Source organism: Bombus fervidus, chromosome 9, assembly GCF_041682495.2.
Source record: "Bombus fervidus isolate BK054 chromosome 9, iyBomFerv1, whole genome shotgun sequence".
NCBI classification, from domain to species: Eukaryota; Metazoa; Arthropoda; class Insecta; order Hymenoptera; family Apidae; genus Bombus; species Bombus fervidus.
This window is the reverse complement of record NC_091525.1, coordinates 2,363,456-2,381,693: the sequence shown is the minus strand read 5'-3', so window position 1 is coordinate 2,381,693 and position 18,238 is coordinate 2,363,456. Positions and strand designations below refer to the sequence as shown.

The 18,238-nt window shown below is 35.5% G+C and overlaps 2 protein-coding genes across 4 annotated transcripts; both read left to right on the top strand.

Annotated features, from left to right (window-relative positions):
- Positions 1-153: 153 nt before the first annotated feature.
- Positions 154-2,180, top strand: LOC139990834 (uncharacterized). Its single transcript, XM_072010384.1, has 3 exons — positions 154-643; positions 871-1,082; positions 1,188-2,180. The coding sequence occupies exons 1-3, from the start codon at positions 556-558 to the stop codon at positions 1,869-1,871; spliced, it is 984 nt and encodes a 327-aa protein (XP_071866485.1). The 5' UTR covers positions 154-555; the 3' UTR covers positions 1,872-2,180.
- Positions 2,181-2,465: 285 nt separating this feature from the next.
- On the top strand, positions 2,466-6,427 carry Mlc1 (Myosin light chain alkali). Of its 3 annotated transcripts, XM_072010389.1 has the most exons (6): positions 2,466-2,599; positions 2,940-2,967; positions 3,940-4,248; positions 4,509-4,595; positions 4,980-5,047; positions 5,982-6,427. In XM_072010389.1, the coding sequence occupies exons 1-5, from the start codon at positions 2,597-2,599 to the stop codon at positions 5,009-5,011; spliced, it is 459 nt and encodes a 152-aa protein (XP_071866490.1). In that variant the 5' UTR covers positions 2,466-2,596; the 3' UTR covers positions 5,012-5,047; positions 5,982-6,427. The 3 variants fall into 3 exon arrangements, with proteins under 3 accessions (XP_071866490.1, XP_071866489.1, XP_071866491.1); XM_072010388.1 differs by lacking the exon at positions 4,980-5,047; XM_072010390.1 differs by lacking the exons at positions 2,466-2,599; positions 2,940-2,967; positions 4,980-5,047 and adding an exon at positions 3,644-3,662.
- The last annotated feature ends 11,811 nt before the right edge of the window (positions 6,428-18,238 follow it).

The following is an 18,238-nucleotide window of genomic DNA, read 5'->3' as shown; positions in this document are numbered from 1 at the left end:
ATGTATGAATTTTCCTTTAAAACGTTTGATAAGCGAGTGTTTATTAATTTTTTAGTACTTTAATCCGATTCAGTTCGAAGTTGAGGTTACATCGGCAATTCTATTGTAATACAAACAGCGTTTTAAAATTTTAAAGATCAAGTCTATTGATAGATGATTAATATTGACTTATACATTTAATTTAATGAAATACTTAATTAAAAAATAAAAAAGATCATTCTATAAATTAAGCGGGCAACACCTTGCTTTTTTGGTGCTAAAATGAAAATAAACGTTCAACGTCTTCTGACATTTTCCGGAACACGTGCAAACATTTTATAAGTTCACTTTAGAGTGTCGGTAACCCTATACAAATTTCGTACTTGATTCATGTTTGAACTTATTATTAATCAATTTACCAAATAAACTTTAAACAAATAGAGAGTAAATTTTAAAAATAAAAATAAACGTACACCACACCTAGCAAAATTCAAGTGCATACATATTTGCCATGCGTATAGAAAATTTGACGATCATTTCCGACAGCTACGATTTCAGTTCTCTGTCGAGTTGATAATGCCTCAAATTATGGTCGAAGCTTTTGCAAGAAGTTTAATCGACAAGATAATGTTGGAAGCTTTTGACGTGGTTGACACAAATGATCGTAAGCAGTTATCATCTTATACAGGCAGTATTTGATTAAATCTTATTTTATCCAATATATAGATACGATATGCGAAATTTTACATATTATGTTTCAATAATTGCCTTTCTTTTTGTGCTAGAATAAACGTGCTTAACTTGTAGCTCATTATTTTAATTATTAGTAGAAGATATTATTAACAAAATTAATTTTAACAAATTGAAATTATTGAACAATAATGTTGTCAGAAAAATTGCAAATTCTGGATCATCAACAAGAATCTGCTGACAATCAATCGCAGATCACGCGAACAATGCTACAAATACAAGATCGTTTGAGCATAGATCGCAACGAACCGGAAACCACAGAATTAATAGAAAAGATGGTGCTTGGTTTACGTAATCTGCAAATCGGAGATTCTACTTCCGTGCCCTACCACATATCGAAATTAGAAAAACAGGTAAATAGAAACAGCATTGTTAAAAGTGCAAATAATTTTGGGGTTGGCGATAAGAAAATAATTATTCTCTAAGTGGTTTTTTCTAACGTTCAATTCATTAAACAGGTAAAACACGTTGTACGCAACATTGAAAATGTTTCACACGCAGCAGAGCCGACCAATTTTGTGGAAATGCACACGACTCAGGGTCAGGGTGATGTGCATCAAATAATGCACGATGCTGTTATCGAAACCGCAACAGATCCAACGTGCACTCGTCTGGAGAAGGAACTTGAAAACTCGAACGAAGCGACTAGAGTATCTATCAATTTACTTTACCAAATGATCGAGGAACTTGAAACGAAAATGGAAGAATCCGAGCAAAGGAAAGAAGATGTATCGGAAACTGTTAGCAAAGAAAAGATCGAGGTTTGGGAGGAAACGGAAGAACAGTTTATAAGGAGCATCGAAAGTATCGATGATCCTGATCAGAATGACATCGATCTTATTCCCGAGAACGACGTTAGGAGCAACGTATGCGATTTTGCATACGAAGAAATTACATCTTCGTTCGTCGCATCTTCAACGCCTTTCACGAAGAATGCCTCATTGGAGGACGTAACAATCGAGGAAATTGCGTCCTCGGCCCTATCTGATCAGGAGGAAGGTCGTTCGTTGGAAGATAAAACGTGCAGTAAAACGAAGAAATTGACTCACAATGAAACACAATCGGAAGATCAGAAGAGAAAGGGTATTTTAAGTAGAACGCGGAAATTATTGCGAACCATTTTTGGCCGTCGGAAGAAATGAGTCAAACGTCGGCTCGGCGTTCAAATTCTTTCCTCGACGGAGTTATGGAACGATCGGATGTACAACATCTAAATATCCACTTGTAAACCTAGTTTTTAAGAGAGAAACGGGCTGGTTGTTCGCGTCGAGTTGATAAAAATAACTCCCTAGTTTAGCCATCAGCTGGCCACGCGTCCGGTATAGTCTACGTACGCCAAGCTCTTACGAAGTTATACGAGACGTGAAATAAATTCCACGCGTTCCTAGGAACACCGTGGAGGAAAAGATGTATCTTAAAAATTTTATACAATACAGTAACTTTTTTGGTAATCACATGTATCTTTGATTTATCGAACGATCGCTGGACGTAAAAGGCGAAGATCGGTGATATTAAGGGCGCGATGGGTATACGAGATCGAAGGCCGTCCAGTGTTTATTTTTGTTTGTCGCATGTACTCTGCGTTACAGATCTGGCAGCCATGACATACGAACGGTATCACCGAAAACCATTTATCGTAACAAGGAAGCACAGCTTCTAAACCGCGTTGTCTCTCGAACTGTTTTTGGACCGCTGCGTTGCCAATACCCTCTTCATCCGAACCGAGCTTTCCGAGCTGGTTCTCCTTGTAATTCGCGTGATCGCTGCGCCATCTACAGAAATAAAATAAATAAATTTGGTAACACCCGATACCACTTCTGGTTTACGCTCCGTTCAGTTAACATCTAGCAGTACCAGACACATTACAATGGTAAGCTCTTGATTTTCTCTTCCAAGGTTCGATATACGACGAAAATTTTATCCATAAATCCATCGTTTAATTTAGTTTAATTTAATTTCCACTCTTTCTTAGTATTCTTAAAGTTTCTTTTGACACTTTTAAAGGATATATGTTTTTAATTATTTAATAATTTAGTTATGTCGTTACTGAGAATTCCTTTAAGAGAAACTTTGCTACGATATATTTTATATCGATAGATTTCCCTTTAAAATGTTTTGTATTTTAATATAATTTTTATAAATAATAACGATAATAAATAGTATAGCGTGATAACTTGTGAATATTTAATGATATCTCTTTTGCATTACAGGCAGACCTCAGTGCAAAGGACGTCGAAAGTGAGTAAAACATATGGAAAATACTTGGTTTGTGTATACGTGTTTGATCTTAACTGTGCAATAGAAATAATAGGCAGGATTTTAAAGAATAGCAAACAACCAATTATAAGATACATTTTAAACTAACAGTGAACTATCGAGTGAATACAACGAGTAATTTCATGTGTGACGAAACGCAGGAAAATGTGAGGGAAATTCTCTGCAAAGGGTAATTTAAAGATCGAAGAAAGATGTGTTTATGACACGATTTTTCCAAGAATATAAAATATTATCGTAGATTGAAGAACATGATATTCCTCGTTAAACAAGTTACGCGATAATCGATTTCTCACCACAATATATATTATATTTAAAACGCGTTAAACTTACGCAGCTGCAAGGGAAACGGTACGTTTAAAATTCGTTTGAATTATTTCGTAATTATGTTTATCATTCACAATACGGTTCTAAGTGTAAGTAGTAAGACGGTAACTTGATGTACCGCGTGAAAAATATTACGTAATTGTTAGTATTCGGTAAAACGGAGGTGTAATCACCCCGAATGGGAAGCGCCATTTCAAAAATAGTTAGTACCGTGTTCTTATATGGCTCGGCGGGGGTAATCTGACCCACTACTACTTCCACCAGTAGGTTCTTGAATCGGTCGCTGGGTGGGAGCCGCTCAGTCTCAAAATAGAACAATATTTTTGAACCAGGTACGCACGAACAACCACGCTTCAGCTGATATTAACCCAGATTTCACTTAGCATATACCTACGTTCTTAATTTAAAATCGACATTGACATTTTTTTAATCACGAAGCAAAATATTTTTTTCCAATAACTACCGCCTGTCAAGCAAACCTACCTATCACTCTTTAAATATCAAAAAGTCCTATAATCCGTTAAAACAAATTTTAAAATGGACACTCGGAAGAACGACCATGAGCGATACGTAATAAGATTTTCTTTGTTTCCTTTCTTTATCAAACAGAGGCAGAATTTGCCTTTTCCATTTACGATGCCGATGGCTCGATGACTCTCGATGCCGTCAACCTTGGTGACGTACTTCGGGCCCTCAACCTGAATCCTACAAACGCCAGCATAGAAAAACTTGGAGGAACGAAAAAGAAGGGCGAGAAGATGCTGAAGCTCGACGAATTCTTGCCGATTTACAGCCAGTGCAAAAAGGACAAGGATCAGGGATGCTACGAAGATTTTCTCGAATGTTTGAAACTATACGATAAACAGGAAAATGGAACTATGATGGCTGCTGAACTTTCACACACACTGCTTGCGCTCGGTATTATAATCATCCTATATTTTATCATCGTCGATTAGAGAAAAATATTACTCGTGGGCGTATGCAAATAGTTTAAAATCTGTATATTTTTAACGATATCAAGGAAGTTAGTAACACGAATAGAAGTTTCAAAGTATTTTACCGTATTTCCGACCGCTTAACATTTTTAACAAACACAAAGAGAGTAACTTCAGACTTATCTTTTATTGCAAAATTTTATTGTGCAAAATTCTATACACATATCTTGTATAATCTTTTAGGTGAGAAATTAACCGACGCGGAAGTAGAGGAAGTGCTGAAGGATTGTATGGACCCAGAAGATGATGAAGGTTTCATCCCCTATGACCGTAAGTATCGATTCATTACAATGAAATATATGCATCTCACGAAATAGAAGTTGAAAAGAAGCGTGTTTTACACGAGCTGCATCAGTGAGTTACATTAATGTAGAGCATCGCTAGATTAAAGAAGAGCAGCAGCGAACAATAAAATATGCGTTTGTTTAGCGGTTCGTTCTACCAGTAGACGTTAATATTACAGTAGAAAATTTAAAAAGAAGATTGTCCCCTTTGTATTTTCCCATTGTACAGTGTTCAGTAGCTTAGTCCTGTAGAGTATTTTTATATAGCTGCCCAAAATGACCAGGAAGTCAGAGGAATTGAACGATCGTTCGGGCCCCATTTCTTGTTTTCCCTACCGTTTAACATTTCCACATTTTTTGTGTTCTACAGCATTCTTGAAGAAGATGATGGTGCTATTGTAAACAAACCAGATGTCAGTATCACAAATTTCGCCTTTCGTAAGTACACCCTGTAGCGTAACGTACATCTCCATGAGTTTTCTGTCTTTCCTCCTTATTCTTTCGTTTCTTCTTTGCCTCTTTTCACCTATGTATTAACACAATTTTCTGCCTCCTATTTGACTACGCACATGTCACATTTTATAGGACGCAACGAATCTACGTGGCAGGGATGCTGAAATCGATAACCTGCTTCTCGTACAGCAACACGTACAAAAGCTTAAGATGTATTCATGCACGAGATCCGTGACTCAAGACACTCTGTAGTGTCGTTGGCGTGCATTTCAGAAAACGATGCTCAACCTTAATCGTTTCCTCAAGTTCTCGTCGATTACAAGAAGACGGTTTCAAACTATATTTGATTATCATACTATAATTTGTCATACTATTTTATACCATCTTATGTGTCTAAAACATTAGATATGCACAGATAGATGTTTTAGGTAAATTAGATATACATAGAACGATCTAGACGTTTGATATTTATTTGTGTCACGGATTTCTGTGTATCAAAAGAAAGCACTGTTTCAATCATGCCGTTTCGTTTCGACAACATTAACTCTGTTATTAATTATCTACGCTACTTCTATCAATGAAGGCGTTCATTTATTATTTAAAGTACAGGAGCTTTCTATTAATATTAATGAACAACGAGAGATTCACAAGTGTATATATAAATCATCGCAATATATCCGGGAAATTTTACGTGCCCACAGGACTTTTCGAGCTTGGAAAATTGACACAAAAATTACAAAATGCGATATAGCATTTTCTGTGGCATCGTGATTTTGCACATGAAATTATTCTAATACTTATTGTATATTTTAAATGGTTCATATATGTGTATTTGGCACCATGTTTTATTGAGATAGCGGTACACTAGATCCGTATTTTCTTTAGAATAAGATGTTAATATCGATTGTTTTGTTTCTAGCGTTCCTTCGTAGATTGTGCGAGAAAGACAGCGAATGAAGTGGCAACGCGGCAACCATTATGCGGTATCCATCCATCGGCGAACTTCACGTCAACGAGGAACATGTTCATTCTTCATACTTATCGTCTTACTCATCCCCTGTTAAAAAATCTCCTGGCGCTTAAGGCGCTCCACGCTTCTCATAATTCTGCACAGAACGGCGAAATACAATTCGAATCAACTTTATCGTCATTAGGATCTTTTGTAAAAAATGAAAAGAAAGAACAGGATAAAATAAAAGCTTTTAATATAAAATAAATTCATCAAAGGGAAAGATGATATGAAATACCAATCACATCTGTTTGATTTGGTTGAATGTAACGTTGTATAAGGTATATGTATTTATAATAAGAACGATGTATAATATCTTAATATATGCATACTAACGCTGAAACAAACCGAATGAAGAGATCGGTGTTATTTTACTTCTTATCGTATTAATTTAATAAACTATGCCCTTCGTAGAACGAGGAGTGCCAAAAGTTTCACGCCGTTGACAGTCTTCCAGGGAAGTTTGAAAAGTATTTGCCGATTTGTACATCTACGTTATATTTTCACATGTTCGGATGATATAATTATAATGTAAATAAAATCATAAAAACATGTTTTGTACAAATCCAAAACGTCTATGTTTTTATATAAATTATACATCTATATCATTAAATTATCGGATTATCGTTTGATTATTATTGAAAAATCATCAAATTGGCAGCCAGCAAGTCATTTTATCTAGTACTGGTATAATTTTATTTTGTTCTGAAAATTTCATGAACTTGGTCCAACAATTCCTATCACGTGCCCTACATCCTACCTATTTGAAAATATTTATAGTAACTTTTATAATCATCTAAAAATACCTATAATAATTTTAGTCACTTATTTCTACTACTATTTTTTTAGTTAAAATATAACATTGATTTTGAACAAAAACAAATTTGAGGGAATGGAGAAACTGTAGATTTCAAGTTTCTGTACATTTTTAACCATACGATAAACAATTTAAAAATTGATCGATAATTTGTTAACTGAATTGAACCACGAATGAGAAACATTGTTTTCGGTGGTGAAAAAAACAAGGGGTAGCGGTCTACTTGGCGGAAGGGTGAGTGCGCGATACATGAATCGCATTCGCTGTCTGTTCGCTACGCGACACGGAGCACCTGAGAATCGTACGAACGGCAAGAGGTTCGTAAACGCTCGGCGATTTCCGATGGTGAGGCGTGGGGCCTTCGGGTGATCCCGGAAGGCCGGCGGTCGAGCCAGTCAGTTCAAACGCGTCGCAAGTGTCGCGCGTTCCTCAACTTTCATCGTATCTCATTGAATCGCGCATCTCCTCCCGTTGTTTCTCGAGCGATTCCCGCCGCGACGCGCGTATAACGGCGTGACGAGCAGTGCGTGGAAGTCGACCACTGCGAATACCAAGAATTCTCGCCTAACCCTAAAGAGAACGACCCTCAGTATCGTTGACCGAGAAGATGACGGATGTACAAGTGAATTCGAACAACGACGACACCGCCAGCAACTTGCAACAGAATGACGACGTCATGCAGCGAACAGGTTGGTGTTTATTATGCGCGCGATTCTCTATGTAACGCTATTTTCATGAGCCAGCTCGAACGCCGGAACACGATGAAGATCATTGGTGGAACATCAGTATCGCCATCTTGTTGAATATATACACTGTCAGAAAATCACATTCTCTTCCATAATATTTTTAACCTGATTCGCCATGCATATATTCATTAGTATTGCTACTACTATTGTTAAAAGAATCGATTCATCCAAGAAAGAAACCATTCAAGAATGTGGTTTATCTTAAAGGAATGTTTGTTTTTCATTGGTTAGGGGTGTGAGTTTATGGATTATTTCAAGGGATTTGAACGATAAAGGGAAACGGGTTGCAGCGGACATGTTTACTCCAGAATTTTTTTTTTGTTATAGAATGATACACGATTATTATTGGTTTATGGTATAATTCGCCAGATTGATCGGTCGTGTTAAAGTGCTGAAAATATACTCGATTAATTATTGTAACGTATCCAAGAGCAAAAAAGGTTCTAAAGAATTTCTGTAACAAAGATAATAACTGAGATTTAGATAAATCCAAAGGCAATGATAATATAACATATCTATTGGTTAAAAGATAATAAACGCTTGTTATGATAAAGTCTGTAATATTAAAACAAAATGTTTGGCTGTTTTTAATATAAAAGCATGGATTAGGATAGGTAAGTTATCTTTTCTCTCAGTTTAATAACATTTGATGCTTCGTTTTACTAAAAATCCTATAAAAGGCATCGTTGATTTTCTCGATTATATCTACACATAGCGTTGTCTCTACCAACTATATCTGTAATACTAATCGCAGAATTAAGAGACACTCTAACATGCACATGTTTACTGTTGAAGACTGTACAGTGGCCTCGGTGTCCGGGGGCATTAGACTCAAAGCGATGAGAAAACCCGGCACATAATATTGAATCGTAAGACTGGGAAGTTTTTTAGATGCTGATTAATTTAATGCAGCGTGTTGTCAGACGCCCATGCATAATTAATTCTACATCTCGTGCTCGATTTACGCGAATCAAGATAATCGTGGTCTACCATTGTTGTTCGTTGTGCAAAGTCTGTGCGAAGTCTATGCGAAGTCGCTTTAAAAGGAAACAGGCAACAAGGGGAAATCTTTCGGCACATTATTTCAGAATGCAAATGTTTTAAAAATCGTATAACGAGAGTTTAAAGTCGCGTATCGAGGTAAATCTTCCTTTTTGATTCGAAGTAATAACGAAACGCTCATCGCGAAGCATTATTAATATCTACATACAAAATTAGTAATGAGAAATGAAAAGTTTGTCATCGTGATGTTCTCTTAATGGATCTTGAAATGAATGTACATCACGCGAATGTCACATTGCCATTCAACTCACTAAGTTAATTCGGGAAATTGTCATGACTGTGACTATTGCAAATTACTAATTTAAGCATCGTTGCATCACCACCATCAACAGGGCGAAAAAATCCACTCAGAGGAAGGCTATATCGTGTGTCAATTAGGAAATTGCCGAACGTCAATGAAATAACGATGTTTCGTGGGTGTATAATTGTGGAATTAACCGGGCTCACCTTCGATGATCAGCTCGAAACCTTAATCGAATGACCCTCTCTTGGTGTTCAAATGGAGTAACACTTTGGTCGAACTGGCATCCGCAATTTGTTCCACACTTCCGGAGAACTTGCAATACGAAGAGAACCCTACGGTTATCCCGACTGTAATTTCCAATGTCTGCGTACACAATGTTCACACATCCGTTATACTTCCAACAAATCGATTATTCTTCACGAATATATCAACATTATTGTCATAGTCATTTCGAATATCCAAAAAAAAAAAAAAAAAAAAAATTGACGGAAAGTATGGAGTAAAAATGTTTAAAGCACGTTCGATGCGAATTAAACTTCTAGAGGAAAAAAAGAACTTCTTAACAGGTCTAGAAGCGTTTAGACAATTTTTTTGCGTTGTTGGCACGCAGTTACTTACAAACAATAGGTACGGATATATACATTTTCTCGAATAAACCTCTACAAACGATCAGACTAAAATGAATGGTTTGTTAAGTTTTACGCGCATGACTAATACGCGAGTACCTATCGTTACGCGAATGCTTATCGTTACACGAGTAGGGGGCCAAGGTCCTTCTCGTTACCCATGTCCCGCTTTACGCCCTGCCGTGCATCGTAATTATTAGAACGATTTGCATCGTACTCTCCAGTGCCGAATGTTTATGCAAGAATATTATCCGTATCGATCCTAGTCATCTTTTTCTTAATTAACATGCTTCATAAATATATTACAAATGTACGAAGAATACAACTTTGCGTCAGTAATGAAATGGAATAAAATCTGCAATTCTTAAGCAAATTGTTCTCATAAACATCAATGTCTGGAATGCATAATTGACAATTTCTTGTATTTTCAATATCGCAACAATGGTTTCCTCCAGATTTAAATGCTCTAGAAGACCACCCGCATGTATTCCAGTAATCTAATAACAATATGTTCTTGCATATACAGCTTTTAAATCTTTAGTCTTTAAGTAGAGCTAACTGTGTGAGCAAACAACAAAGTTCGCGCTTTATTAATCTCGACCAACAAGTCGTTAAATAACGACTGAAATTTCATCCATTCCAAGAAGCTGTGATTTCATATAAAAGCAATAATATCAAGTTTGCGATAAATACTATACAAAAAATTTCTTTCTTGGAAGAAAACAGGATTTTTCGCAACGCAAATACAGACTCAAACCTATCCTCTTAAAGATACACGCGCGAAACGATGAAACTTAATGGCCTATTAATCAAAGAGCCAGAAATAATCAAAAAAATAATGTAACATCAGCCTTTTGCTTGTCTCTAATAACAACTTATGTGTTACTTTCAAAAAGACATTCCGTTTTATCATTGGATTTTAGGATTGGATTTCGACGCAGAAACCTTAGGTTGCAACCTTTAAAGTATTTCAGATAGTAGGAAAGGAGAAAAAACTTTACAAAGGCCAATAAAAAATCAATTGTATCCTTGTTGTTTGCTACCCTTGATCTCGGCGAGATATAGGCACAGGTATATCGAGTTACGAAACTGTACAAGTTGCTGATGAAAATATCGGACTAACTACTATATTGTATAGTATATAGTGCATAGTTCATAGTGTCCCGCACGAAATATTGACCAAACTCTTCGGGTGAAACGCAACCACCTGCAATTTCGTGTAATTTCATCGTGTTTGCACGTGATTAGCCGCGTTTAACATATTAACGAGAGCAATTTCTCCGTGACCTATCGTTTAGATTTATTGAAAGTCAATGGACGATCCATTGAGAGTAGAGTTCACTGACCGGCAAAGTTCTTTGAATCTACCGACGATGAATACTCGGAAAAATGGGAGAAGCCCTCGACCCCGTCTCGTTCAAGACGCACCTACACAGCATCCGCGATTATCTACCCACTTCCAAAGCTTTGGAGGGGCTTCCTTCCTATGGAGGGTCGTATAAGCTAAAGGCACGTCGAGGCAAACTCTAATGAGCCACGCTCTGATGATTTGAGTACAATATTAAATTTGTCCCTTTGTTACCTTTTCCTTGGATGATAACAAGCGTTAAACCGTACCGGAAATTCGCTATAATTCCCAATAATTCGTTTCGATATTTATCGAAGAATCGCGTGGTATACGAAACACGGTGAAGTTTCATTGGCATCATCGCTACACGATTATCGTGATTACGTTGGAAAGGTTTGAATTAAATTCAAAATTGTATATAGAAGTTTAGACAATTTTGCGAAATTTAAATTCAACGTGAGAATCATATCTATTCTTAGAAACAGTACTTACGCCAACTCACCATTATGTAATAATTTGCGATACCTGTGTATCTCTCGCAGCACGCTGCACTATGGCCTTGATCGCCTCTTTTCTCGATTCATTAAATTCTTAGGTAGTTTATTTGTAAAATCGGCCAATGATCGATATTTCTTTAAAATTCGAAATCAACTATATATTTAAGCCACGAAAGAAAATTTTTTAAAAAATTTTGGACATTATTTAAAACATTTTTCTTCTGGAACCATACGTATATCCTTATCGACTTCTAGCGAAAACCCGTATCGGATTAACAAGTATCAGGTTTTACAACACGCCAATTAACATCGTTATATGGTAACATGAATAGACAGCAGCATTTCGTTTGACTTGGTGGGGTTCGTTTGTAACATTAGCATTCTGCGCTTTTTCTACAATCTCTCACCAAATTGGTAATGCAACCTAAAAAGTAAAATTTCCTTAGAATTTGGCAATAAGGGAAAGCGATAGAAATTCGTATATTACCTACTCTAACTCGTTACTTGCCAATTCACCAAATTATTGTGCGAAACCGAGTTCGATGACACCCGCCACAACGAATCGAGCGTAGCACGTATCGCGTTTTTGGTCACAGGATGTTGCGTTCGCGCGAACATCTCGTAACACTTATCTCCGCGTCGATCTCATGTCTAAATCGTAGATCGTGCAACGCACTTAATCTACATAAACCAGACGATGCAAGTGGACACGGATTTCCTTAAACGAAAGTGTGGACGGCGTGTTTGGTATCAATTTATCGTGTTGAAGCCGCATTCGGACAGGCGCCCCTTCACCGATTTGTTCCGCTTTCCGTTAAAGGCTACTCTATGAGCTGTAAACATGTCCTCGAAACGATTAAACCCGTAACCAATGGGGGCCGCGAATTCAAAGATATATACGTACCCACACCCATGCACCTGACATGTCGTTTTTACTTGTCCTGTGCAACAACCGCATACCGATAACGCCTCGATTCTGACATACCGGTGATTACGTCAGCTTTATAATTGTATCACGCAACGCAATCGGTTTCGTCGCGCAATATTGATAAACCAGTTAAGAATAAATACTCGTTTGATGTGCACCGAATGGACCGTGATGGAAGAAATAGGTTTGTTTATCTTTCGATCGCCAAGGAGAACAGGCGCCACGATTGTTTGAAAGTCACCTTTCGATTCAGTGATATTATAGCTTAATTATCAGTCCATAACATAATATGAGTCAGTTTTCCTCAGTTATATATAAATTAAGTTTATATATTATATTCAGCGTTTACTGCCTCCTTTGTAGATAAATTTATTTTAAGTATATTTTATTCTCTATGTACATAATTCTTATAAGTGCTACATAAAGATAAGTGTTATCAGTAAATGTATACTGACAAGTAATAAAAAAATAAGTTCTAGATTTAAATCACATTCGGCTAAAATTTCAAAGCTATTATATAGTACATTTACTTTTCTTTTTTTTTTTTTTTGTAATTAGCATTTTATCAGAAGCGTTGGATTAATAAAGAAGATATTTCTTTGTAAGCAGTAAACAATTCATTTTATTGGAAGTAAATTGCCAATTATTCTTCGTCTGTCCCACATCACGAGTAATTTATGAATTTAAGTCCTTTGCTTGCGTATGGTCATTAACTTATAATTCTCATCGTTGAAGTTCTAAAATGACATGTGAGGTGGACTAACTTTGCATATGATAATCGATGATGTCACATCTCGAGAATGAGCAGGAGTATTCACGAGTGAATCTATGATTGTCCAAGTTCCTTAACATGAAGTAGACGTATGCATAATTTTATATAACATACTTGAAAAGTGGATGACCTTTAACGTTATAATTATCGAAAATTTTAGATTCTCGAGAAACATATCCACGCGCACGAAAAAATTTATATGTATTTTGTTGTTATGCTGAATTGTTGTGCAGAATATAATGCCAATTAGATAATAATAAAACGAACGATACGGTTTTCTAAATATAAATGTAAAAATAGCAGATCTACCTTGCTTCTAGACCTCCCATTTATCTAGATGCTATTTTTTTTTTCTCGAATTCTTTGGTAGCTTTAAAAAAAATCATACTTTATGGGAATCTATTCCTACTACTACCATTCTTATATTTTTATTTTATTTTCGACTATCTGTTCGAACCGACGTAGTTTAGGTTTCCCTGCATTCTTGGAAAAGTAATAAAATAATGTCTTTTACTATCAAGAATTAAACATTGATAATTTTTTATAATTTGTAATAAAACAATAGAACGTTTCATTGTTAGTGCATAAAAGAAGTTAATGAAAGTGGGTTATTGATATTTCTTTCAACCGAGAACAAACTTATATCACATTCGAGCGAATGTACCCTTCCCGTGTCTCGCGTAAAGCAGGAAGGGGCTGCGCGTACTCGTACAAAGGCAGAGTAAAGGGCGAGGGGTTGTGGTGAAAGAGGGGGAGAAGCAGAAGAGAGGGTTTGTACGAGCGCCAGACAGGAGAATCGATAATAAAACGACGCGACGTCGCACAGCATCCAAGCCCCACTAGGATGGAAGCATTTTCTTTAAACGTTTAGGATTTCTCCACTTTCATAAAGAATAATCGTACTTGGATACAGATTGTCCGTGTATCGTTGTTCTATAAAATTCTCTGTACAAATTTTTATTTACTTTATAAACTGTATATGTATATAGAAATACTTAGAAAGAAAATACTTTTATAAATTAAATTATAATACGACGAATATCACAAATTTGTTTAGCTACCGTCGCTTATTCGTTTCTCAAATCAGTCTGTTTTCCATCATGCTCCCAATCACAACTCGGTTGAACATTCACAAGTCAGTTAACTTACGTTTATTCGATCACATCAATACAGATCTAATGCAGTTAGTTTTAATCATTAATATCATTATTATTAATTTTAATAATGATACATATAGTATAAAAATTAATTAATAACTAATACATTAGTTCAAAAAGGTATTAATAGACTCGCTTTGTTTTAATATTTATGTTTACCGAAGTGATATATTAGTAAGAATATTCAAGTCACGAAATATAGGTACAGTTCTACTAGTTGCAAGCGAAAGATGAAGGAGCAAACAGAATTAATAAATGCCAGCTAACGAGTGATGCAGCTGGTGACGCGAACAATAGGAGAAAAAGCACAAATTTGCATATGTCCCTAAAGCCTAAAAGGATTGTAAACCAACAATAGAAGAAAAAAAACAAACGGTGAAAAAAATTGTAGACAGGAAACTACAGACTCTGATTAGAAATAAGCAAGTCATACTTTGTTATAAATATTTATTGAATCCTTAAATGGGGAGAAACGCTAACATTTGGAAAATCGTTATAAATAATTCCATTCGCGGTGTCGAAATCGATTTAATTACTTGTAACATCGTTTACGCGACACCGTTAATATCTTAATAAGATAACCGATCCTCTTTAAGTTACTTCATACGATTGGTGGACACACCCTTGTCAATTATCATTATAGCTCTCGATGTCGAGGCGTAACTGATTGTTGAAGTAAGATCGCCAATGTGCTATATCGTCTTACCGGTAATTGTACGACGTACGGCTAATGGACCAAATCGTTGTCTCAGACGTAGAATTATTTGTCGTTTAATGACCAAAAACTGGTTGCATCATCGGCATCCAGTAAAAAGAAGATCATGGGTAAAAAAGATCTTTCGCTGATTGAACAAATGAAATTCTCAAACGACTCGATGAAGTTCTTTTTAATAGGTTCAACCTTTTGCTGTTTCGCTCAATTTTGACTACAAATGAAGCTTCTTCGAATAGGAAAGTAAAGTTTACTTCGTTTATTTTACTTCGGTTCGTCGCGTTTTAATTTTTTTGTATACGTTATAATTATGTGACATCATTGGATAATGTTTTTACACTTCCTCGTTAGTGACAAGTTGAGCATTTTAAATACATAATGCTCGACAAACTCTATTGGACCATGGCGTTTAAGTAGAAGATACAATTCAAAAGGCATTAGATCAGTGGAATTTAGGCTACCTACGTAATTAGCAAAGATAACTTTTAAGTGTCGTGAATCGACCAACGCTAGGTATCTAAATGTAGATAACTCTCATGACGAAGAGGGGATAAAAGACGGAAAGAGAAAAAGAGAGAATGCGTAGCGACGTGTGCATCCGCGTGTTGCGTAGGAGTGTTTGTACGTAAGATCGTCAAATCTAACCACTTTAAACAAGTATCAGTCTACAATACACGCTCTAAGAATAGCATTAGTGTCACCTTTACTTTTTTCTCTGACTAATCCTCATAGATATCGTGTCTTTAATGTAAATGACGTAGTATACAAACTATCTCATGCAACTACATGGAACTCTAAACGAATTTTTGAACTCGATGTACCACTTATCTATATCTAAATCGGACAATTCCTGATTTTTATCCAATACCGTACACGTGCAAATACTTTTGTAACGAGTGAAGCAAAGTTCATTCCTACTCGTTATACTGGAGTAAGATAAGCATGGCAAAAAAGTGAAGAGAGAAATTCGTTGAACGCAAGCCTTGTTATTCTTTCGACGCGTCGAACTTTTCAAAGAGTCATACATTGACGAACATATTCAGTACGGTGTAAATAGAATTAATGACGTATGGAATAGAGTATTTTTTTATACAATATAAAAAGAGAAGATCCAAATAAGTAATTACAAAGGACAATATTTCTGTCGACTTTAATTTATGACTAGGATTCTGACGTATTACTTTGCATGATATCAGCGTCTTCCGATGTTCATTTCCGTTCGACATCTTCCGTTCATCTTGGTACCCAGAGCCTAATGGCACATTGTCTCCTTTGATGAACCAATGGGTTGTATTTTGGGAAGGCGTTCATCCGGGACGAGTTGTAAAGCCGTAAGGTTACATAAATGTCACGACTCGTGCGCGTTTGTTCGTGTATTCGCATATTTGTCCGCGGTTTCGATGCATTAACGGACGAAGATCAACACCCATGTACAAATTGATGCGACGCACTTACAAAAATATCTCGTACTAATATTCAAAAGTAGTTACCGTTCACAATTTCCTTAAAATTTTTAATGAATTATAACTATTATTTAGATCTCATCTAACATACCTAAAGATCTTTAATGTTTCAACTTAAGCAGCAAGATACTATTTTTGCAAGGTGTCTTACCTTACCAGGTAATGAATATCAATAAGGAATACACGAGAGCTAGAGGATGAGCTAAACTATCGATTCTTAACGATAAGAGAGAACTTCAGTTCGTGGCTCGATTCCAAGGGGGCCTTTGCAAGGCTTCCGTCGTTGTGGATTAGTAATCTTCGATTAGACGCACGACTATGAGGGGCAATACACCTTATGAATAAAATTTCTTTCCCGTCCTTGTTCATCCGTAAATCAAAGCCAGTAATCTTTTATTGTTTTCTTATTTGAGGATGTAATTTATATTAATTAAAAGCTTGTAATGCATTAATTGGACGAACTTTCCATGAAAAATGTTACGTATGCATGAAATACATTCAGAATGAAATCTATCGTTGCAATTACGTTCACAGCTTCAAATTATATTATGCAAAAAGGAAATAAAAGTAGATTAAAATATGTATTAAACGAAAGACTGAATTTTAAATCGAAATATGATAAATCTACACTGCTTTTAAAATGCTCGCGTGAAGATATAAATTGCAAATTCTTAAAAAATAGATATAATGTTAGAAAATTAAAAAATCAGAAAAATAAATCTACAATCGGTATTATCCCTGTCGGTACGTGATTTTAAATAATTAAGAAAGTTATCAGAACTTTCAGACACGAACATTCTTACCGGAAGAGTACTAGTATCGATTTTGTGATGAACGAGTCGATTCGTGGTTTTGTCCGTACAAATAGCGACTGATGATATAATTTCATGTATTTGTAATAAAAATAAATAAATAAAATATGAAATAAATAGAAAGTAGGTCTACGATAGATCGTGTATAATAAAATATTTATCATCACTATGAACCTCTTATAGAAAATTAGTTATATATTAAGCGAAAATTAATTATAAACTAAGTAATTTATAAAAATTTTATTAGGAGTATATAAAATGGGTCGTACATACAAAATATAATTTACAAATAATCTGAAATTCTATCAATTATATATATTTTGTTCATAAACAAATGCTATAAGGTTTTGCGAGGTTGAACGTAAACCAGCAAACCACCGAAGGTAAAAGCTGTACATGTCTAACGCAGTTAGAAGACACTAAAACTATTTATTGCCTCGAGCAATTTGTGACAAAAATGGTATTCAACAGAAATCTTAACCTGTCGCGAGACTAACACATGCGTACATATGTAATACATGTATCGTAATAGTCGCACGAATAAACTATTTTTGTTCGTGCAACACGAAATATACGGCTTTTATTTTTCTTTGAAAATTATTTTAAAATAAATATATCAGTATAAATGTTTGCCTGGCATGTATTACGTAATTATAGCTCCAAAATAATTAATAAAATTGTAATGATATTTCTTGGAAAATGTATAAGCTCAAAGATGAAGTGACATATATTTCACTGTTATATACATGTAATTTAAAAAAATCAACTTATATCGATAATCAATTAACAATTTTTTGTTTTATTTCAGGTAAGAGACGAGGTAAAAGTTTATGCCAGAGCAAAAAGTGAAGCGAAATCTCCAGCAACTAGAAACGTTTAGTAACCATGAACCCAAGAGAGTTCCTTCAAAAAGACAATATCGTCACGTATGTAACGTCTTAAAATTATATATCATTGACTCTGTTTTTATGACGTTTCTCTAA

Coding starts and splice junctions, on each gene's coding strand:
- LOC139990834 (XM_072010384.1), top strand. CDS start 556: ATGCCTCAAATTATGGTCGAAGCTTTTGCAAGAAGTTTAATCGACAAG. Junction 644..870: donor CGTGGTTGACACAAATGATC/GTAAGCAGTTAT, acceptor TAATGTTGTCAG/AAAAATTGCAAATTCTGGAT. Junction 1,083..1,187: donor TATCGAAATTAGAAAAACAG/GTAAATAGAAAC, acceptor TTCATTAAACAG/GTAAAACACGTTGTACGCAA.
- Mlc1 (XM_072010388.1), top strand. Junction 2,968..3,939: donor CAGTGCAAAGGACGTCGAAA/GTGAGTAAAACA, acceptor TTTATCAAACAG/AGGCAGAATTTGCCTTTTCC. Junction 4,249..4,508: donor ACACACACTGCTTGCGCTCG/GTATTATAATCA, acceptor ATAATCTTTTAG/GTGAGAAATTAACCGACGCG.